The 16153-nt window shown below is 38.5% G+C and overlaps 1 protein-coding gene across 6 annotated transcripts in view; it reads left to right on the top strand.

Moving 5' to 3' along the window:
• ppip5k2 (diphosphoinositol pentakisphosphate kinase 2) overlaps nt 1-16153 on the top strand; it is a 217798-nt gene that overhangs the window by 80809 nt on the left and 120836 nt on the right. For all 6 annotated transcript variants that reach the window (XM_052116272.1, XM_052116271.1, XM_052116268.1 and 3 more), the window contains exons 5-7: nt 2336-2421; nt 13670-13824; nt 14013-14114. In XM_052116272.1, coding sequence (XP_051972232.1) covers nt 2336-2421; nt 13670-13824; nt 14013-14114 — 343 coding nt within the window. The remainder of the gene's footprint in view (nt 1-2335; nt 2422-13669; nt 13825-14012; nt 14115-16153) is intronic.

The raw sequence follows: 16153 nt of genomic DNA, 5'->3' as shown, positions 1-16153 counted from the left end.
CAGATTTTTCTCTTATGGAAAGAAAATGGTACTTTTATTCACCAAAGTAGCATTCAACTGATCACAATGTATACTCAGGACATTGATAATGTGAAAAATTACTATAACAATTTGAAAACAATGTTCAGAACTTCTTAAACTACTTCAAAGTGTTCTCATCAAAAAATCCTCCATGTGCAGCAATGACAGCTTTGCAGATCCTTGGCATTCTAGCTGTCAGTTTGTCCAGATACTCATGTGACATTTCACCCCACGCTTCCTGTAGCACTTGCCATAGATGTGGCTGTCTTATCAGGCTCTTCTCGCACACCTTACAGTCTAGCTGATCCCATAAAAGCTTAATGGGGTTAAGATCCATAACACTCTTTTCCAATTATCTATTGTCCAATGTCTTTGCCCACTCTAACCTTTTCTTTTTGTTTTCAGAAACTCTGATGTACTTATCCTCTTGTTCCACACCTCTTTCTGTCCTTGTTGGAGTCAGTTGTCCTTTGTCTTTGAAGACCGTGGTGTAAACCTTTGTATGAAATCTTCAGTTTTTTTGTCAATTTCAAGCCTTCATTCCTCAAAACAATGATTGACTGACAGGTTTCTAGAGAAAGCTGTTTCTTTTTTTATATTTTTGACTTAATATTGGCCTGAAGACATGCCAGTCTATTGCATGCTGTGGTAACTCAAAAACAAACAAAAAGACAATGTTAAGCTTCATTTAATGGACCAAGTAGCTTTCAACTGTGTTTGACAAAATGGCAATATTGTGTAGGTCCCCCTTGTGCTGCCAAAACAGTGCCAACCCGCATCTCAGAATAGCATTCTGAGGTGCTATTCTTCTCAACACAGATGTACAGAGTGATTATCTGTGTTACCGTAGTCTTTGTCAGTTCAAACCAGTCTGGCCATTCTCTGTTGACCTCTCTCATCAACAAGGCCATGTACAGAACTGCCCCTCACTGGATGTTATACTTTTTTGTTTTTGGCACCATTCAAAGTTGTGTGTGAAAATCCCAGATCAGCAGTTGCAGAAATACTCAAACCAGCCCATCTGGTTATATATATAGTCATATTATAATATGGTAAATGGTAATATAGTTATAATATAGAGGCTAATCGTGATTAACGTTTTTAATCTATTGACAGCCCTAATATATATAGATAATCACAGTACTGAGCAAAAGTTTTAGGCACTTGAAAAATGTTGCATAGTCGGGATGTCTTAAAAAAAATATGCCCTAAGTAGTTTTCATTCATCAATTAATATCATACAAAAAAGCTAAATCAATATTTGGTATGACATCCTTTGCTTTCAAAACAGCTGATCTGATCTACTGGGATTTTCATGCACAACAGTCAGAATTGTGCACAAAACAAAACATCCAGTTAGCGGCAATTCTGTGAACACCATGTTGATGAGAGTGGTCAATGGTGAATGGTCTGGGCTGCCTTTCTAAAAAGCATCACAAGCTTGAGTTGATCATAGGGAACATTTGCACCAATGTTTTCTATGATCTACTTAAGCTTACAATGCTTTTGGGAAAGGCAGCCCATACTATGTTGAGCTGATAGATAGGCTACTGTATCTCAGATAACCACTCAAACCTTGAGGCGAATGGGCTACAACATCAGAAGATTTCGTCGGGTATCAGTCAGCAAAGAACAGAAAGCTGAGGCTGCAGTGGCAAAGGCTCACCAAAACTGGACAGTTAAAGACTGGAAAAACATAGCATGGTCTGATGAATCTCGATTTCTGCTGAGGCACACAGATGGTAGGTTCAGAATTTGCCGGAACCAGCATGAATCCATAGACCCAACCTGCCTTGTGTCAGCATTCCGGTTTGGTGGCGGTGGTGCAGGTGTAATGGTGTGGGGAATGTTTTCTTGGCACTCTTTGTTAATACCATCAGTCATCGCTTGAATGCCACAGCCTATTTGAGTATTGTTGCTGACTGTGCATCCCTTCATGGCCACAATTTACCCATTTTCTAATGGCTACTTCCATCATGATACTGCATCAAATCACAAAGCAAAAGTTGCCTCAAACTGGTTTCATGAAAATGACAATGAGTTCACTGTTCTTCAGTGTCCCTCCCAGTCACTGGATCGGAATCCAATAGAAAAAGGAATGTTTCCAACATCTTGTGGAATCCATGCCACGAAGAATTTAGGCTGTTTTAAGGACAAAGGGAAGCCCTACCCAGTATTAGTAAAGTGTTCCTAATAAAGTGCTTTGTGAGTGTATATACTGTATATTGCATTGGCTGAGTGATTTTGTTTTTTAAGTTTTTTTTCACTCAAACACACACATGTAATTTGAGTATACATTTTTGCTCATGTTTAGGAGAGAGGTGTATCGGATCCTGAAGGCCGAGGGCATACTTCTCCCACGCTATGCTGTTCTCAACAGACATCCTGCCAAACCTGAAGGTATGTTAATGCTTATAAAAAAAAAATGTACCTCATGGAAATCAGGACCAGTGTACAGATAGTTTGATTACTACTTGGATGTAATTTTTCATGCGTTTATGTTCTTAGGTAGAAGTTTAGAATTTAAGATACTGTACAAAAGTAATATCCATTTTAATAGTCCAAACATTTGATTCCATATGAACATAAAACATTTTACTGCCGTTGATTTACATTTTTAACCTCCTGAGACCAGGATTTGTAACAAGTAGCACCTGATTACCATGAAAACAAAGACATTTCTTAAAACAGCAAATAGTTTGCCTAAAAATTTATGTCCTCATATGGCAGCAACGAGTCTGATTTTTAATGTTGAAATAATACCAAGAAACAGAAAGTCAGCTTTCTGTATAAGATTGCTTGTTACAATGTTTTCTCTACTTTAGCAACAACATTTTAATAATATCTCTGCGTTGTCAAAAAAAGTGGTAGCCATTGGTAGCCTAGTGCTGTAGCATTGGAAAAAATCAGAAATTAGCCTAATTAATTCTGAATCTGTGTTCTGTTACAATGTACTATGAACTGTACAACATAATCCAGTGACTGCCAATCATGTTGATCGGTGCAAATGTCATAGCATCCTGAAACTGACCTTCTTACCTGACGTCAGGAATGAATGCATTTTGCTGCGTTGGAAAGCTATAGGCAGCTGCCTTGCAGTCTAATCAGTTAATGCTTAACCTACAGCATTTTGTGTGAATGCTCTGGTCTCAGAACATTTTGAATGGCAAGTTATTTTCATCCTTCCTCTTTATACAGCAGGAGTGTCCAAACTACGGCCCGCGGGCCATTTGTGGCCCGCCGACTGCTCTGATGCAGCCTGTGAGAGATTTTATAATGCAGCCACATTTCACAGTGCGTCGTCTCCACTAGTGCGTTCTCTTTAGTTGCCACCAGCTTCATCCATTGGAAGAGTTAAGGAGTTTGGAATGAATGATAAATTGTCCTGATACAACCAAACATCATGCAACTGAATAGAGTTGTAGTTGTGCAGTACAAACAGCTGCACCGATTTTGAGTGTGCACAGAGACACGTGAGCCGAGCACACTTTCCTATATCGTCCTCTGTGGCACTGGGAAGTTTAATTCATTGGAGTAATTTGGTTCATTCTGATGTTTCATTACATTTAAAAAAAATGTGGTTCATGTTTCAAAGTCCTTTCAATGTCTGTGCAGCTCTATGTGCTTTGCATTGACATTGAAAGGACTTTAAAACACAAAATCGTATGTCAGGTTTTTGGTATCATAGCCTTTTTACGAGTATGTGAGCACAGTATCGGACCCGATTCTTATACCAGTATCAGTATTGGGACATCCCTACTAAACATAAAACCGTACTGTCATAATTTATCAAAATGTGTGATGCTCCTCTTAAAGTAAATTTTTAAGGAGATAAACATATACAACAGAACCGAGGGAATTATTTGCACCAACACTTTGAAGTCAATATCTGTGTTCAACACAATAAGTGTTCAATCTATCACTTTGTTTTTCTATCTTTACATCACTCTTTTTATTCTTTCATTCACTCTATCACTTTAACACCCTAGCAACTGCATACAACCTAGCAACCATTTAGTGCACCCTAGCAATCAAAACCCATTGGCTGCCATTCAAAATGGCTTAGATGGATATCTCCTGATTTTCATAGAGTCTTCAGGTTTGTCTCATTACACTCAGTCCAGCAAGCAGCCTTTTTAGTATCACCCTGACAACTTAGCAACCAGATGGATTTACCCTAGCAACCATATAGGTGGGTGATGCCAGGATGGCCAGTGCAAAGGGACAGATTTTTGCTGATGTCATAATTTTGCTCCGTGGATGACAATTCTTGAAGAAGTAGGCACATGGAAAGAGTTTGGATGCTGTCCCCTGTCGCTGAGAGAGGACGACTCCAACGCTGGTGGTTGAGGTGTCTACTTCCACTACAAAGGGGCACTCTGATCCAGATGGCGGAGAATGGGAGAGGTGGTGAAGGCTAGCACATCTGCAACATGAACTTGATTTTCTAGCATAGCAAGGATGTCAGTGGGGCAGACAGGGAGCTGAAGTTCCTGATGAACCGGCAATAGAAGTTGGCAAATCCAAGAAAACTTTGCAAATATTTTATGGTGGTAGGTTGTGGTCATTCTAGCACCTTCTGCACTTTGCCTGAATCCATTTACACGCCATCTGTTGTGATGTTGTAACCCAGGAATTGAATAGAGGTTTGATGGAATGAACACTTTACTTCTTTCAGGAGTAGGTGGTGTTCCCTGAGACATTGGCGGATGGATTGGACATAAATGATGTGGTCTTGTAGGGACTGAGTGAAGATTAAAATGTCATCAATGTAGACTAGGACAAATTGGTGGAGATACTCATGTAGTACTTGAGGTGACCAAACCATAGGGCATCACCAGGTATTCATAGTGGCCAGTGGGGGTAATGAAGCCGGTTTTCCACTCATTATCTTGTTGAATATGAAAGATATTATAGTCGCTTCTCAAATCGAGCTTAAAGAATAATGTAGCTCTTCTCAATGTCTCCAGGGCAGCCGGAACCAGAGGATGAAGGTAGCGGTACTTAGTTGAGAAGTGCTCAGTAGTTAATACAGGGACGTAGGCCTCCATCCTTTGCTACAAAGAAGAAACTTGAAGCTGCTGGAGAGTTGGAAGGTCGAATGTAGCTCTGTTTGAGTGCCTCTTCGATGTACTCTTCCATGGCCTTCTGTCAGGGGGTAGATTCCACATGTGATTGAAGCTCGAAAGAAGTGGAGGAAGAAGCAGGAAGTGGAGCGCTGGATGGTGACACTGTGGTGAGTTCCTCCATGGGGTTTTTCCCCAGATGATAGAAGGATCCAAAGTTATCGTTGTGATGAGCGTTTGACGGTACCCTGCAACCAAAGGAAGGTCCGTCTCCATTGGGTCCATTGATATGGTCTAGTCTTTTGTTATGGAGCAGACAACACCAGGCAGATGATGAACCCAATAGCAGGACTTTAATGAGTTAGATGGATGTACACAGGAATACAACTGGAAGATGACTGAAGATTTGATGTTTACAATCACCAGATACAGTGGTAGTAAATGCACAGAAAGAATAACACTAGCCTGAATGACAGTGCAGTCAGTATATACAAAGTGAGACTAGACAAAGAGCATCGGGAAGGGGCAGGTATATATGCTGTCCTTGATGAGCTGAAAAATAGTGTACAGGTGCAGGTGATTAATTGGCTGGGGATAGAGAATGCTGTATGGGGTGAGAGGGTGATTCTGAAGGAGGAGTGAGAGTTAAACAGTGTTTTAGGCAGACATATATTCATAATAAATATCATATTACAACATTAGCTCTAATAAATTAATGATAGGCTACATTAGGGGAATGAGTGAGTCTCATTAATTTTAGTTACCGCTATGGCAGTGTGGTGATAATCACTCTTGGGCACCAATTAATATGTACACAAGACTCCAAAGTATGCATTGATTTTTGATCACACGTCACTTAAGGTGTGTATGTATGTGTGTTTATGAATGTTAAACAGCTCCTCCCTCCATTCTCTGGGCACCAGCTAAGGAGTCTCACCTTAACAATATAAGAATATCAGAATGTAAAAGAATATAAGAATGGACCATTCTGTCAATTAAAATATGTAAATTGGAGTGAGTTGGTCATCTGAATAATATGTAGGATTTTTGAGAACTTGCCTAAGCTTTAGAGACCTTCTGTATCATCAACACAAGGAAGACACAGTTGTAATAAAAACATTTTTATTAAAAAAAAGATAAACTTTAGAACCATTTGCTGAGTTGATTAGAAATAATCCTATGATAAAGGGAGTGACTACAGGCACGCAATATCATAATATTTCACTTTATGCGGACGATACTTTATTATTTGTTACTGAACCTATGTTAACCTTGCGCCATGTTCTGGCAGATATTCAAAAATTCTCTGCGATTTCAGGGTACAAGGTTAACTTACAAAAATCAATTGCTTGTCCTCTTAATATTCCAAATGAAAATAATGTCAAGAAAGAATGCCCCATTCCCTGGTCTGTATATGGTTTTAAATATCTTGGAATTCAAGTGACACCCGTTTTGGATAAACTATTTAAGGACAATTATAACCCTTTACTGGAGATTTGTAAAAAGAAACTTCAGACCTGGTCTGTCCTCCCACTATCTCTTATTGGGAAAATTAATGTTATTAAAATGAGTATACTCCCTAAGTTTATTTACGCTTTTAATATGTTACCATGTTATATTTCTTTTTCTTTTTTTAAGCTAATTAATAGATGTTTAACAAAGTTTATATGGAACAACAAGACTCCATGAATTAAGTTGTCCACTTTAACAAAATTAGATTTAAAAGGGGGCTTAGGACTTCCAAATTTTCAGTGGTATTACTGGGCCTGCCAAATTAGAAATATTATAGGTTGGAAGCTGGAAAACTGTTCCCTGTGGGTAACTTTGGAATCATTAGTATGCTATCCATTGGAGATTACATCAACACTTTATGTTAATAACTTGAAGTTTCTGATGAGTGTAGAGGGCTGTCCCCTTACAAGCCACACTGAAAGCTTGGCAGGATTGTAATAGGTATTTGAGCACAAAAGGTCATATAAGTAAAAACTCTCCTATTGCATTTAACCCTGACTTTTTAGCACTTTCCCAAACTGATTTTCGAAACTGGTCACTTCATGGGCTGAAAATTTTTACGCATATGTTTGATGAAGACTCTAAGTCTGTTAAATCGTTTACTGCTATTTGTGTTGAATATCAAATTCCTAGAACAGATTTTTTTAAATATCTGCAGGTTCGTCATATTATTACATCTCTACATAAAAAGGGACAACTTAGATTATATTCTACAGAGTTGGAAAAATTTATTATTTCTGCTACTTCGGTTAAGGGGAAGATTTCTCATTTTTATAAAATTCTGTTAGAAAGCTCCCCAAATTCTTTTTTTCTCTGAGAACAAATTGGGAATTAGACCTTAAAAGGAAGTTCAGCGAAAAAGAATGGTTAACTTTGTGTATTAATTTGACCTTACCTTTTGAGTGTGAACATTAAAGTTAAAGAAACTTATTATAAATTTCTGTATAAATACTATATAACTCCAGTGAAGCTTAATAAATTTAATGACACAAACTCTCCTATGTGTAGAAAATGTGGAATTGAATTAGGAACATTCATGCATTTATTTTGGAATTGTAAAGCTATTTTTTCTTTTTGGGGGAAGATTCATAAAGTAATTCAAGATATGTGTAATTGTACTTTTGAGCTATGCCCTATGTTATATTTATTGAATTATGATATTGAAAATAAGTTTCCCTTTACACAAAAATGTGTGTTTACAATGTTTTCTTATTTTGCAAAAAAATGCATACTTACTGCATGGATTTCCCAGTCAGGACCCACACTGGGTCAATGGCTGGATCAGATAATAGATTTGTTGCCCATTGAAGAAATTACAAGTAAACAGCATTCAAGACTGCAAGAGTTCCAAACCACATGGTCCTTAGTATTACATTATATAGAGACTATACAATTATCAACTTAAATGGAATAATGGATAACCCACAGACTGTGTAGATTCTTTTTTTTTTTTTTTTTTTTTTTTTGTGTGTCTTGTCGATATACTTAGCGGTATTCTTCTTGGTGTTTTCTGTGATTGTGTTGTGTTTAATGTGTTAAATTGTTAAATTGTGAATTAAAAAAAAAAAAAAAAAAAAGATAAACAAGAAAACCAACTACTACTAAATGATCCTAATATGTTAAGAGATGCTATGAATGGATAAGAAAAAGTGCATAGGATGGAAACATGCAAGAGGTTGAATTGGATGAATCTATGGCAGAGTATGGTTTATCTTTTGGAAGGATAAACTGTTGTTTATCTATAAACTAATAAGGTGATCATAAAATCATAAACCGATAGTATACACTTATTACAAACACTAATACCAAGACCTCAGGAAATGGGTTTGGAAAGTGATATTTACGTTCTGCTTGATCGAGTGATGAGCTCAGTTATTGCAACGCCTTCCATTGGTCATGCTGGGGTGCATTGCTGTTAAGGAGCTGGATTCCGTTACAACAGCCTTGAACACAAAGTGTTGGGGAACGCTGATCTCCTTGACCACCGCGAGGGTCCTTGCAATCTGGAACACGCAGACATGGCCCTGATTCCGGTGCAGAATTTCCTTAACAATGTGGAATTTGCAGAAAAATGGAAACTTGGAAAAACATTTAGCTTGCAGAGCTTAACCTTGTTGCTGGTTGTCTCTGTTGTTTCTCCCCAATATAGGGACTCCAACCTTTGGATGATCTGTTATAGTCCCCTTCCATGCAGTACGGATGTACAGAATGTTCAAGTGTTGTTCTGTTAATGTCTCCTTTCTCTTTGGATTATATTCTGTTTTCCTCCTGGAGCAAAGCTGCAGAAACGTAGCATGTTTTTCTGTTATCCTGTTAGTGTCTCCCACTACTCAGGTCAGAGACACGGAATGGTTGATGTTGCATATTCTGTTATTGTCTCTCTTGACAGGAGTTTAGAACAGGGTGTGGTAGTTGTAAGTTACAATAAAAAGTGTTGAAAATACTTGTATACATTTTTCACGAGGATGAGACTCCAATTTGGCATTTTCCTGTTCTAGTGTTCTGATTGGCTGTTGAAATTGGCCTGAGACATTCTGTGGCTATTCACACCTAGGTAATAGGATTGAGAGTCTCGAAGTGAACAAAAGGGTATCCAACTGCTCTTCAGGGCCTCTCGACTATCAAAAAGATGTCTGGAAATTGTCTTAAGTCTTATCTAATGGCAAAAGGTATTTGTTGATGCAAGGCTTGATCACATCAGGAATCTGATCCTTTTTCTTCTTACTGTCTACTTCAGCAGTTTCTAAATGTTTATATTTTGTATTTATGGTTTTACATGTTTTTTTTTATTTGAATAAAGCCATAATTTGTTTCATAGATGATTGTTTTTACCTTTAGTTACTATGGACTTGTTACAAATACCACTGTTAAAACTATAATATATATATATATATAATATAATATATATATATATATACAGCTCTGGAAAAAAACTGAGACCACTGCAAAATTATCAGTTTCTCTGGATTTACTATATTATTACTATGTGTTTGAGTAAAATGAAAACATTTGTTTTATTCTATAAACTACAGACAACATTTCTACCAAATTCCAAATAAAAATATTGTCATTTAGAGCATTTATTTGCAGTCAAAATAACAAAAAAGTTGCTGTGTTTTCAGAGCTGGAATAATGCAAAGAAAACTAGTTCATATTCATTTTTATACAACACAATACAATTTATTTTAACTTGGGAAGATATCAGAAGTAAATATTTGGTGGAATAACCTTGATTTCCAATCACAATTTCCGAAATTTCCAATTTCACAGCTTTCATACATCTTGGCATGCTCTCCACCAGTCTTTCACATTGCTGTTGGGTGAATTTATGGCAATCCTGGTGCAACAATTTAAGCAGCTCGGCTTTGTTTGATGACTTGTGAACATTATATATATATATATATATATATATATATATATATATATATATATATATATATATTATATATATTTACATACATATTCACGTGCAACCTGTAACAAATCACATATCTCTGCACCAGAAAATCATAGAAACTTCAGTGTTGTCTTATTTCACTCAAGATGGCAAGGAGCCTTGATAAGTATCACCCTGGTAACTGTCTAGCAACCAGATAAGGTTACCCTAACAACCAAGAAAACAAATCACATATCTCTGCACCAGAATATCGTAGAGACATCCGGATTGATTTATTTCACACAGGAAGGAAAGTAGCCTTGATAAATGTTATCCTGGAAACTGCCTAGCAACCAGAAGGGGTTACCCTAGCAACCAAGTAACAAATTACATATCTCTGCAGCCGAATATCGTAAATACTTCCGGGTTGACTTATTTCACACAGGATGGCAAGGAGCCTTGATAACTTTCTCAAGCCAACATTACTATTGACAATGGCATTGTCTATGAATTGTATGTCGTAAGATTTAATCATTTGGTCTGACCTATCAACGCTGCCTATGTTTTTGTTATAATCACTGATGACAGTGGGCTGGAGGGCTGCTACTTTTGTCCAGTCGCCATCATTTTTTACAAACCTAGTAATTTCGGTTGAGCCATTCGCATTGTGAAGATTTGAGAGGCATGTAAATGCATTCGTGTCCTTCCAACCTCCTATCCCCACAAGCTGTCTTGCATTCTGCAGGAAAAAGTTTACGATTCACCCTGCATGTCCCACAGGCATTAGTTCCCATTTCTAACAACTTAAACATAAGAGCTGGGGACATGCACAATTTGTCAAACCAAACATTGTGGCCTTGGTCTTTGAATGGCTGCAGTAACGATTCAACTATTTTGGTGGCCAAGTCAGTTACACGCCCATCATGACTACCTGTGTAAATACCTGTGTTAAAGTCGAGAGTATACCCGGAGTCTGACGTTGCAATTACCCTTAATTTAAAACCCCACTGAATAGGCTTGCCCCTCATGTATTGTTTAATTCCTGACCAAGCTTTAGACTTGACCATACGTTCGTCTATTGCAAGATTTTGGTTAGGCTGCTGGCATTTTTGTTTGAGGTGGTCCATAAGATAATGCAACTTCCTAAGGCAGTCCTGATTATCCTCTGTGGTTGGGTCTACAACATGTAGAGCTGCTAAAAGAGCCTTGTAATGGTCATGCAACATAAATCCCCTCGCCCACGAGCCCTGAAGTGAATTGGTTCCTCAATGAGATTTGATAACCCCATGTAAATGAGCAACCCAAGAAATCCCACCCCTGACGGTTTGTAAAGATGCATATCTCAGCAACTACAGCCTGAGTAAAATACAGAATGAAAAAGTCAATTTCTCGCAACATCATATTGAAGGTTGACCGCACAGCCTGACACATGCAACCTGAGTCAATGCCGAATGGACGGCTAGGCTTAAATGAGAGAGGTTTTGGTGCCTGTGAATTGATGTCATAGTACGACATATAAGAAACAGAGTCATGAAAGCATTTATGCTTTCTAGCTGACTTTGGACCTGTGCGAGAATGGCTAGCCATACCCAAAATAATAAGAGTAACAGTTTTAGTGTTACTGTGAGTATCAGTCATATGAGAAATATAAACAAACATTACATACACATTCATACATACCCAGTTGATGGTCTTGGCTGGGGATCAGGTTCCATCTCATCCTCCATCTCCTCGTGGTCCGGGTCTTCCTGCAGTAGTTCCTGGTCCAGCAGGTCTTCCTCCTGTGTGCTCATGCCCTCATGAGCCATGTTCTCCTCAGCTATGAACCTAAGCTCATCAGTAGTCAGATGCCTCCTCCTCTTGAGGATGCTGAGCAGGGAGCCATAGTCTTTATCCATCTCTACAACAGAAAAAAAGTACAACAGTTGGTAGCCAGCAGTGTGTTCTTCACAAATCTGTACACTGAATAGTCTAACCAGAATGTCCAACTGCAGACAGCCCTCTCACACTTTGCTTGTGAACAGGAAGCTACACTACCTAAAATCATGTCTCTGTGATGAATGGGTAAGGCTATCTGCGAAATTATGAAAAGATATCTACCATTTTTTTTAAATTACTTGGGGAAAATCAACAAGCTAGATAACTCTAGATTCAATTTTGAAGCAGGAAATCCAAAACTTGAGGTACAGTAATCTCCCAGCGTATCCTCTCTGGCAAATGGAATATGACGTGGATGATGATGCATTTATTTTTCACGCCAAGTAACCCCTTAACCAATCATATGTACTTTTAGCTTATATTGTCATGAGTATCTGGCAGTTTTCAGAAATAAAATCGGTGATTGGATGGCAAAGATATTGAGACAGGAACCATGGAATTTGAACGCTCCAGCTGGTAAGGGTTAAATGCAGTGCTACCAAATACTAACAAATTGTATGTAAACTTCTGATCCACTGGGAATGTGATGAAGGAAATAAAAGCTGAAATAAATAATTCTCTCTGCTATTATTGTGACATTTCACATTCTTAAAATAAAGTAGGTCAGTTAGCATCACTACTTTATTTTTAAGAATGTGAAATGTCACAATAATATGGTTCCTGTCTCCAATATCTTTGCCATCCAATCACCGATTTTATTTCGGAAAACTGCCAGATACTCATGACAGTATAAGCTAAAAGCACATACGATTCGTTAAGGGGTTACTTGCCATGAATAATAAATGGATTATCATCCGCGTCATCTCCATTTGCCTGGGCGGAGCCAGAGAGGATATGCCGGGAGATTACTGTACCTCAAGTGTTGGATTTTGTCTATGACAAAATGTCAGGAATTGTGAAAAACTGAGTTTAAATGTATTTGGCCATGGTGTATGTAAACTTCTGACTTAAACTTCACTACGGGTCAAAACTTTTGAAACATCTTTATTATAAATTTTTTCTTCACATTTTAGAATAATAGTAAAGTCATCAAAACTATGGAATAACATAAATGGAACTATGGGAATTATCTTGTGACTAAACAAAATCCAAAATAAATCAAAACTGTGTTATTTGTCATACCTCAACATCTTGAGGTATCACCCTGGGATGCTTTTTAAACAGTATTGAAGAAGTTCCCATCTATGTTGGGCACTTATTGTCTGCTTTTCTTTATTATTTGGTCCAAGACATCAATTTCAAAAACTTTTTTTAAATAAAATTTTAGATTTATAATTAAATAAATTAATATGATGGCACAATTATGTTTTTTCTAAAAAACAAATTTCATACAATAAAGCATACGCCTTCAGATCAAAAGATTTTTAAGATCATGAGAAACTTTTGACTGGTAAGTGTATATATATCAATCAAGCATATAAAATCATGTGTTTTAAAGCCTTGACCTTAGTAAAATTATCGACAGCTAGTTTTAATTCTGTGTCTTTTTTATTTTATAGATAACCTTAATATTATTAATACCAGTGAATTTTCAAATGCATTCCCACTCAAAATCAATGCCTTACTGTTGAATGAGCATTTCAAAATATGCAATATTATAGAAAATTGCACTTATTTTTGTAATATAATAATAATAATAATAATAATAATAATAATTCTTTTTTTTTTAGTCTCTGACTTTAAATTTTTACCGCTATCAAATGTAAGTCTGAAGCCCTTTAGAGGCTCAGTAATAATTTGTCATGTGTTTTTGTAGAATGTAATCTGGTGGAGGGAGAGGACCATGTGGAGGTGAATGGAGAGATTTTCCAGAAGCCTTTTGTTGAGAAGCCTGTGAGTGCTGAGGACCACAATGTCTACATCTACTACCCCACGTCTGCAGGAGGAGGCAGTCAGCGGCTCTTCCGCAAGGTGCAACCCTAAGCCACACACACACACACACACACACACAATGAAAATGATTCAGAATGTACTCTTGAATTTCCAAAAACACACTTCAGAATTCTACCCACGTATCAGAACAACAAACCTCATCCAAAACATTTTGGGATCTCATCCTGTTTACTGACACATTTCTCACCACTCTACCTGTATTTCAGATCGGCAGCAGAAGTAGTGTCTATTCTCCTGAAAGTAATGTCAGAAAAGTGGGATCCTACATCTACGAGGAGTTCATGCCTACGGACGGAACTGATGTGAAGGTATCGCAGTCTGTGATATCTTAACCAGGATAAAGAAAGGCCAGAAAGGCAGACACCAGTGCTTTGTTCATCTGAACACAAATCTGATTTGGTTTTCCAATATTTCGGACTGAATGTCTTCATTGTGATTTTGCATGTGATTAAATCTAATCTGTTTGGCATCACTCCATTATATCAGAGACAGTTTAGCAGATAAGAATAACACGAGTAGCATATAGTGAAAGAATAGCTCCTTTTGGCATAAGCCCCATCCTACGGTCAGAAGACAATGAAGGCAGAGGAGAGGATCTTACAACATAAGGAAATTAGAACCTAATTTAAAACGTATAACCCCAAAAGGAGAATCGAGTCCAATAGTTCAACTAAAAACTAACCAAAAACTAATCATATGACTGGCAAACATAAAACCCTTACCATGTGCATTCATTTTTGCAAGTAATTGTGCATGGCCTTAAAAAGGTAGATTAGTTTTGTGAAATTATGGCATTGCTTGAGATTTGTTTATTGAACTACTGCCAATGGAATGGGTGGCATTGATTGTGATGTGGCAATGCTTGTATCCGTACGAATGGACTGCCACCATGAATTGTGGAATTGCTTATGGATTGTGCATAACTTTGCGATTTTGATTGTGTGAATAAGACTGCCAGTGTAAATTTGGCATAGTTTACATACTGTACGTTACACACTTTGCAATGTGTCCGTGCCAACAGATTAACATGCAAAATTGTGGGAGCCGTAGAATGCCAGATACAACAAATTGCTTATCAATAAGTTCAGTCATATAATTCTGTGCATTAATAGGTCATATTGTTATACACACCTATTGTTGTTCTGCTGGTGCACTGGGACACATCATCAGTGATATAACCTGGTGTCTTTGGGTGTTTCGGGTCTTTCAACATCCTCACCCAGGTGACCCTACCAGGGTTGATCAGGCCCTGGCCTGTGTCCCAGTAGCGTGCACACTCCACAGTTCGCTCCTTGTGATCCACAGCCATCTAGAGGACGTTTCTGCTGCCTCTGCTGTCACGTCTCAAGTGAGTTTGCTGGTTTGTTTTGTATGTTTTGTCATTTTCATGGCACGCATGCTATCAGAGAACTCTTCACACTGCTGCAGCCAGTGCCAGGATCTTCGACATTCCACAACCAAGTGACCGCTCAAAATTGCGGTTAATAAATCCTTTGAACGGTTTCTCTGCTCTTGGGTCTCTTTGTCTCATGCCCATTACATCTGTTGCACTCTTGATGGCTCTAGTCTCGTCCACTCCTGTCACTCCTAATAGACTGTAAGATCTGCTGTGGGACTGGCCGGGAAAACCCCGGCAGCCCACCTCCAACGGTTCACAACGTGCTCTCCACCCTTTATGAGGGCCCCATGCTTAGTTTGCTTCCTCTCATGGGAACCTCAATGCGATCTTCCCAGGGGATGGTGAGCTCCAGCATGACCACCTGCTTTGTAGACTCTGATGATATTACAGTGTCTGGCCTCTGAGTGGTTTCTGCAATCTCCTCAGGAAATCTGATTTCCTAGATCGACCTTTAGGTGCCAGTCATTGGCTGTCATGAGAATCCCTGTCTGTGGTCTCTTCTGGAGCTTGGGTCGCTCTCCTTCCTTGGCAAATGTAATTATTCTATGTTGGATGGAGGTGCTTGACCATACTGATTGCAATAGCGATGGTGTTGCCAATCTCCTTTAGCACCTGGTCATGGCGCCAGTGGTATCACCCTTCTCCCATTGCTTTGGGACAGCAGCTCAAGATATGTTTGAGTTTCCCGTTTCGTTGACACAATGGTCATGCAGGTGTTTCGAATTTTGCCCCAGGTGAAGAGGTTGGATGGACTTGGTAATACATCATAGACGGCGCATACCAGGAAACTGATTTGCTGGGGCATTGCTCTCCAGAGCTCCAGTCATGCAACCTTTCGTGCTGCTTCCCATCTGATCCATGCCTCTTCGCTTTAACTTCTTTCTGGACCATGCGCCATTCCTTGCCATAGGCCTGGCTTTAGTGCACCGCACTGCCACTCCCCAAACC

This window comes from Xyrauchen texanus, chromosome 43 (assembly GCF_025860055.1).
Source record: "Xyrauchen texanus isolate HMW12.3.18 chromosome 43, RBS_HiC_50CHRs, whole genome shotgun sequence".
NCBI classification, from domain to species: Eukaryota; Metazoa; Chordata; class Actinopteri; order Cypriniformes; family Catostomidae; genus Xyrauchen; species Xyrauchen texanus.
The sequence above is the reverse complement of the archived record's forward strand: the minus strand, read 5'-3'. Positions and strand labels throughout refer to the sequence as shown.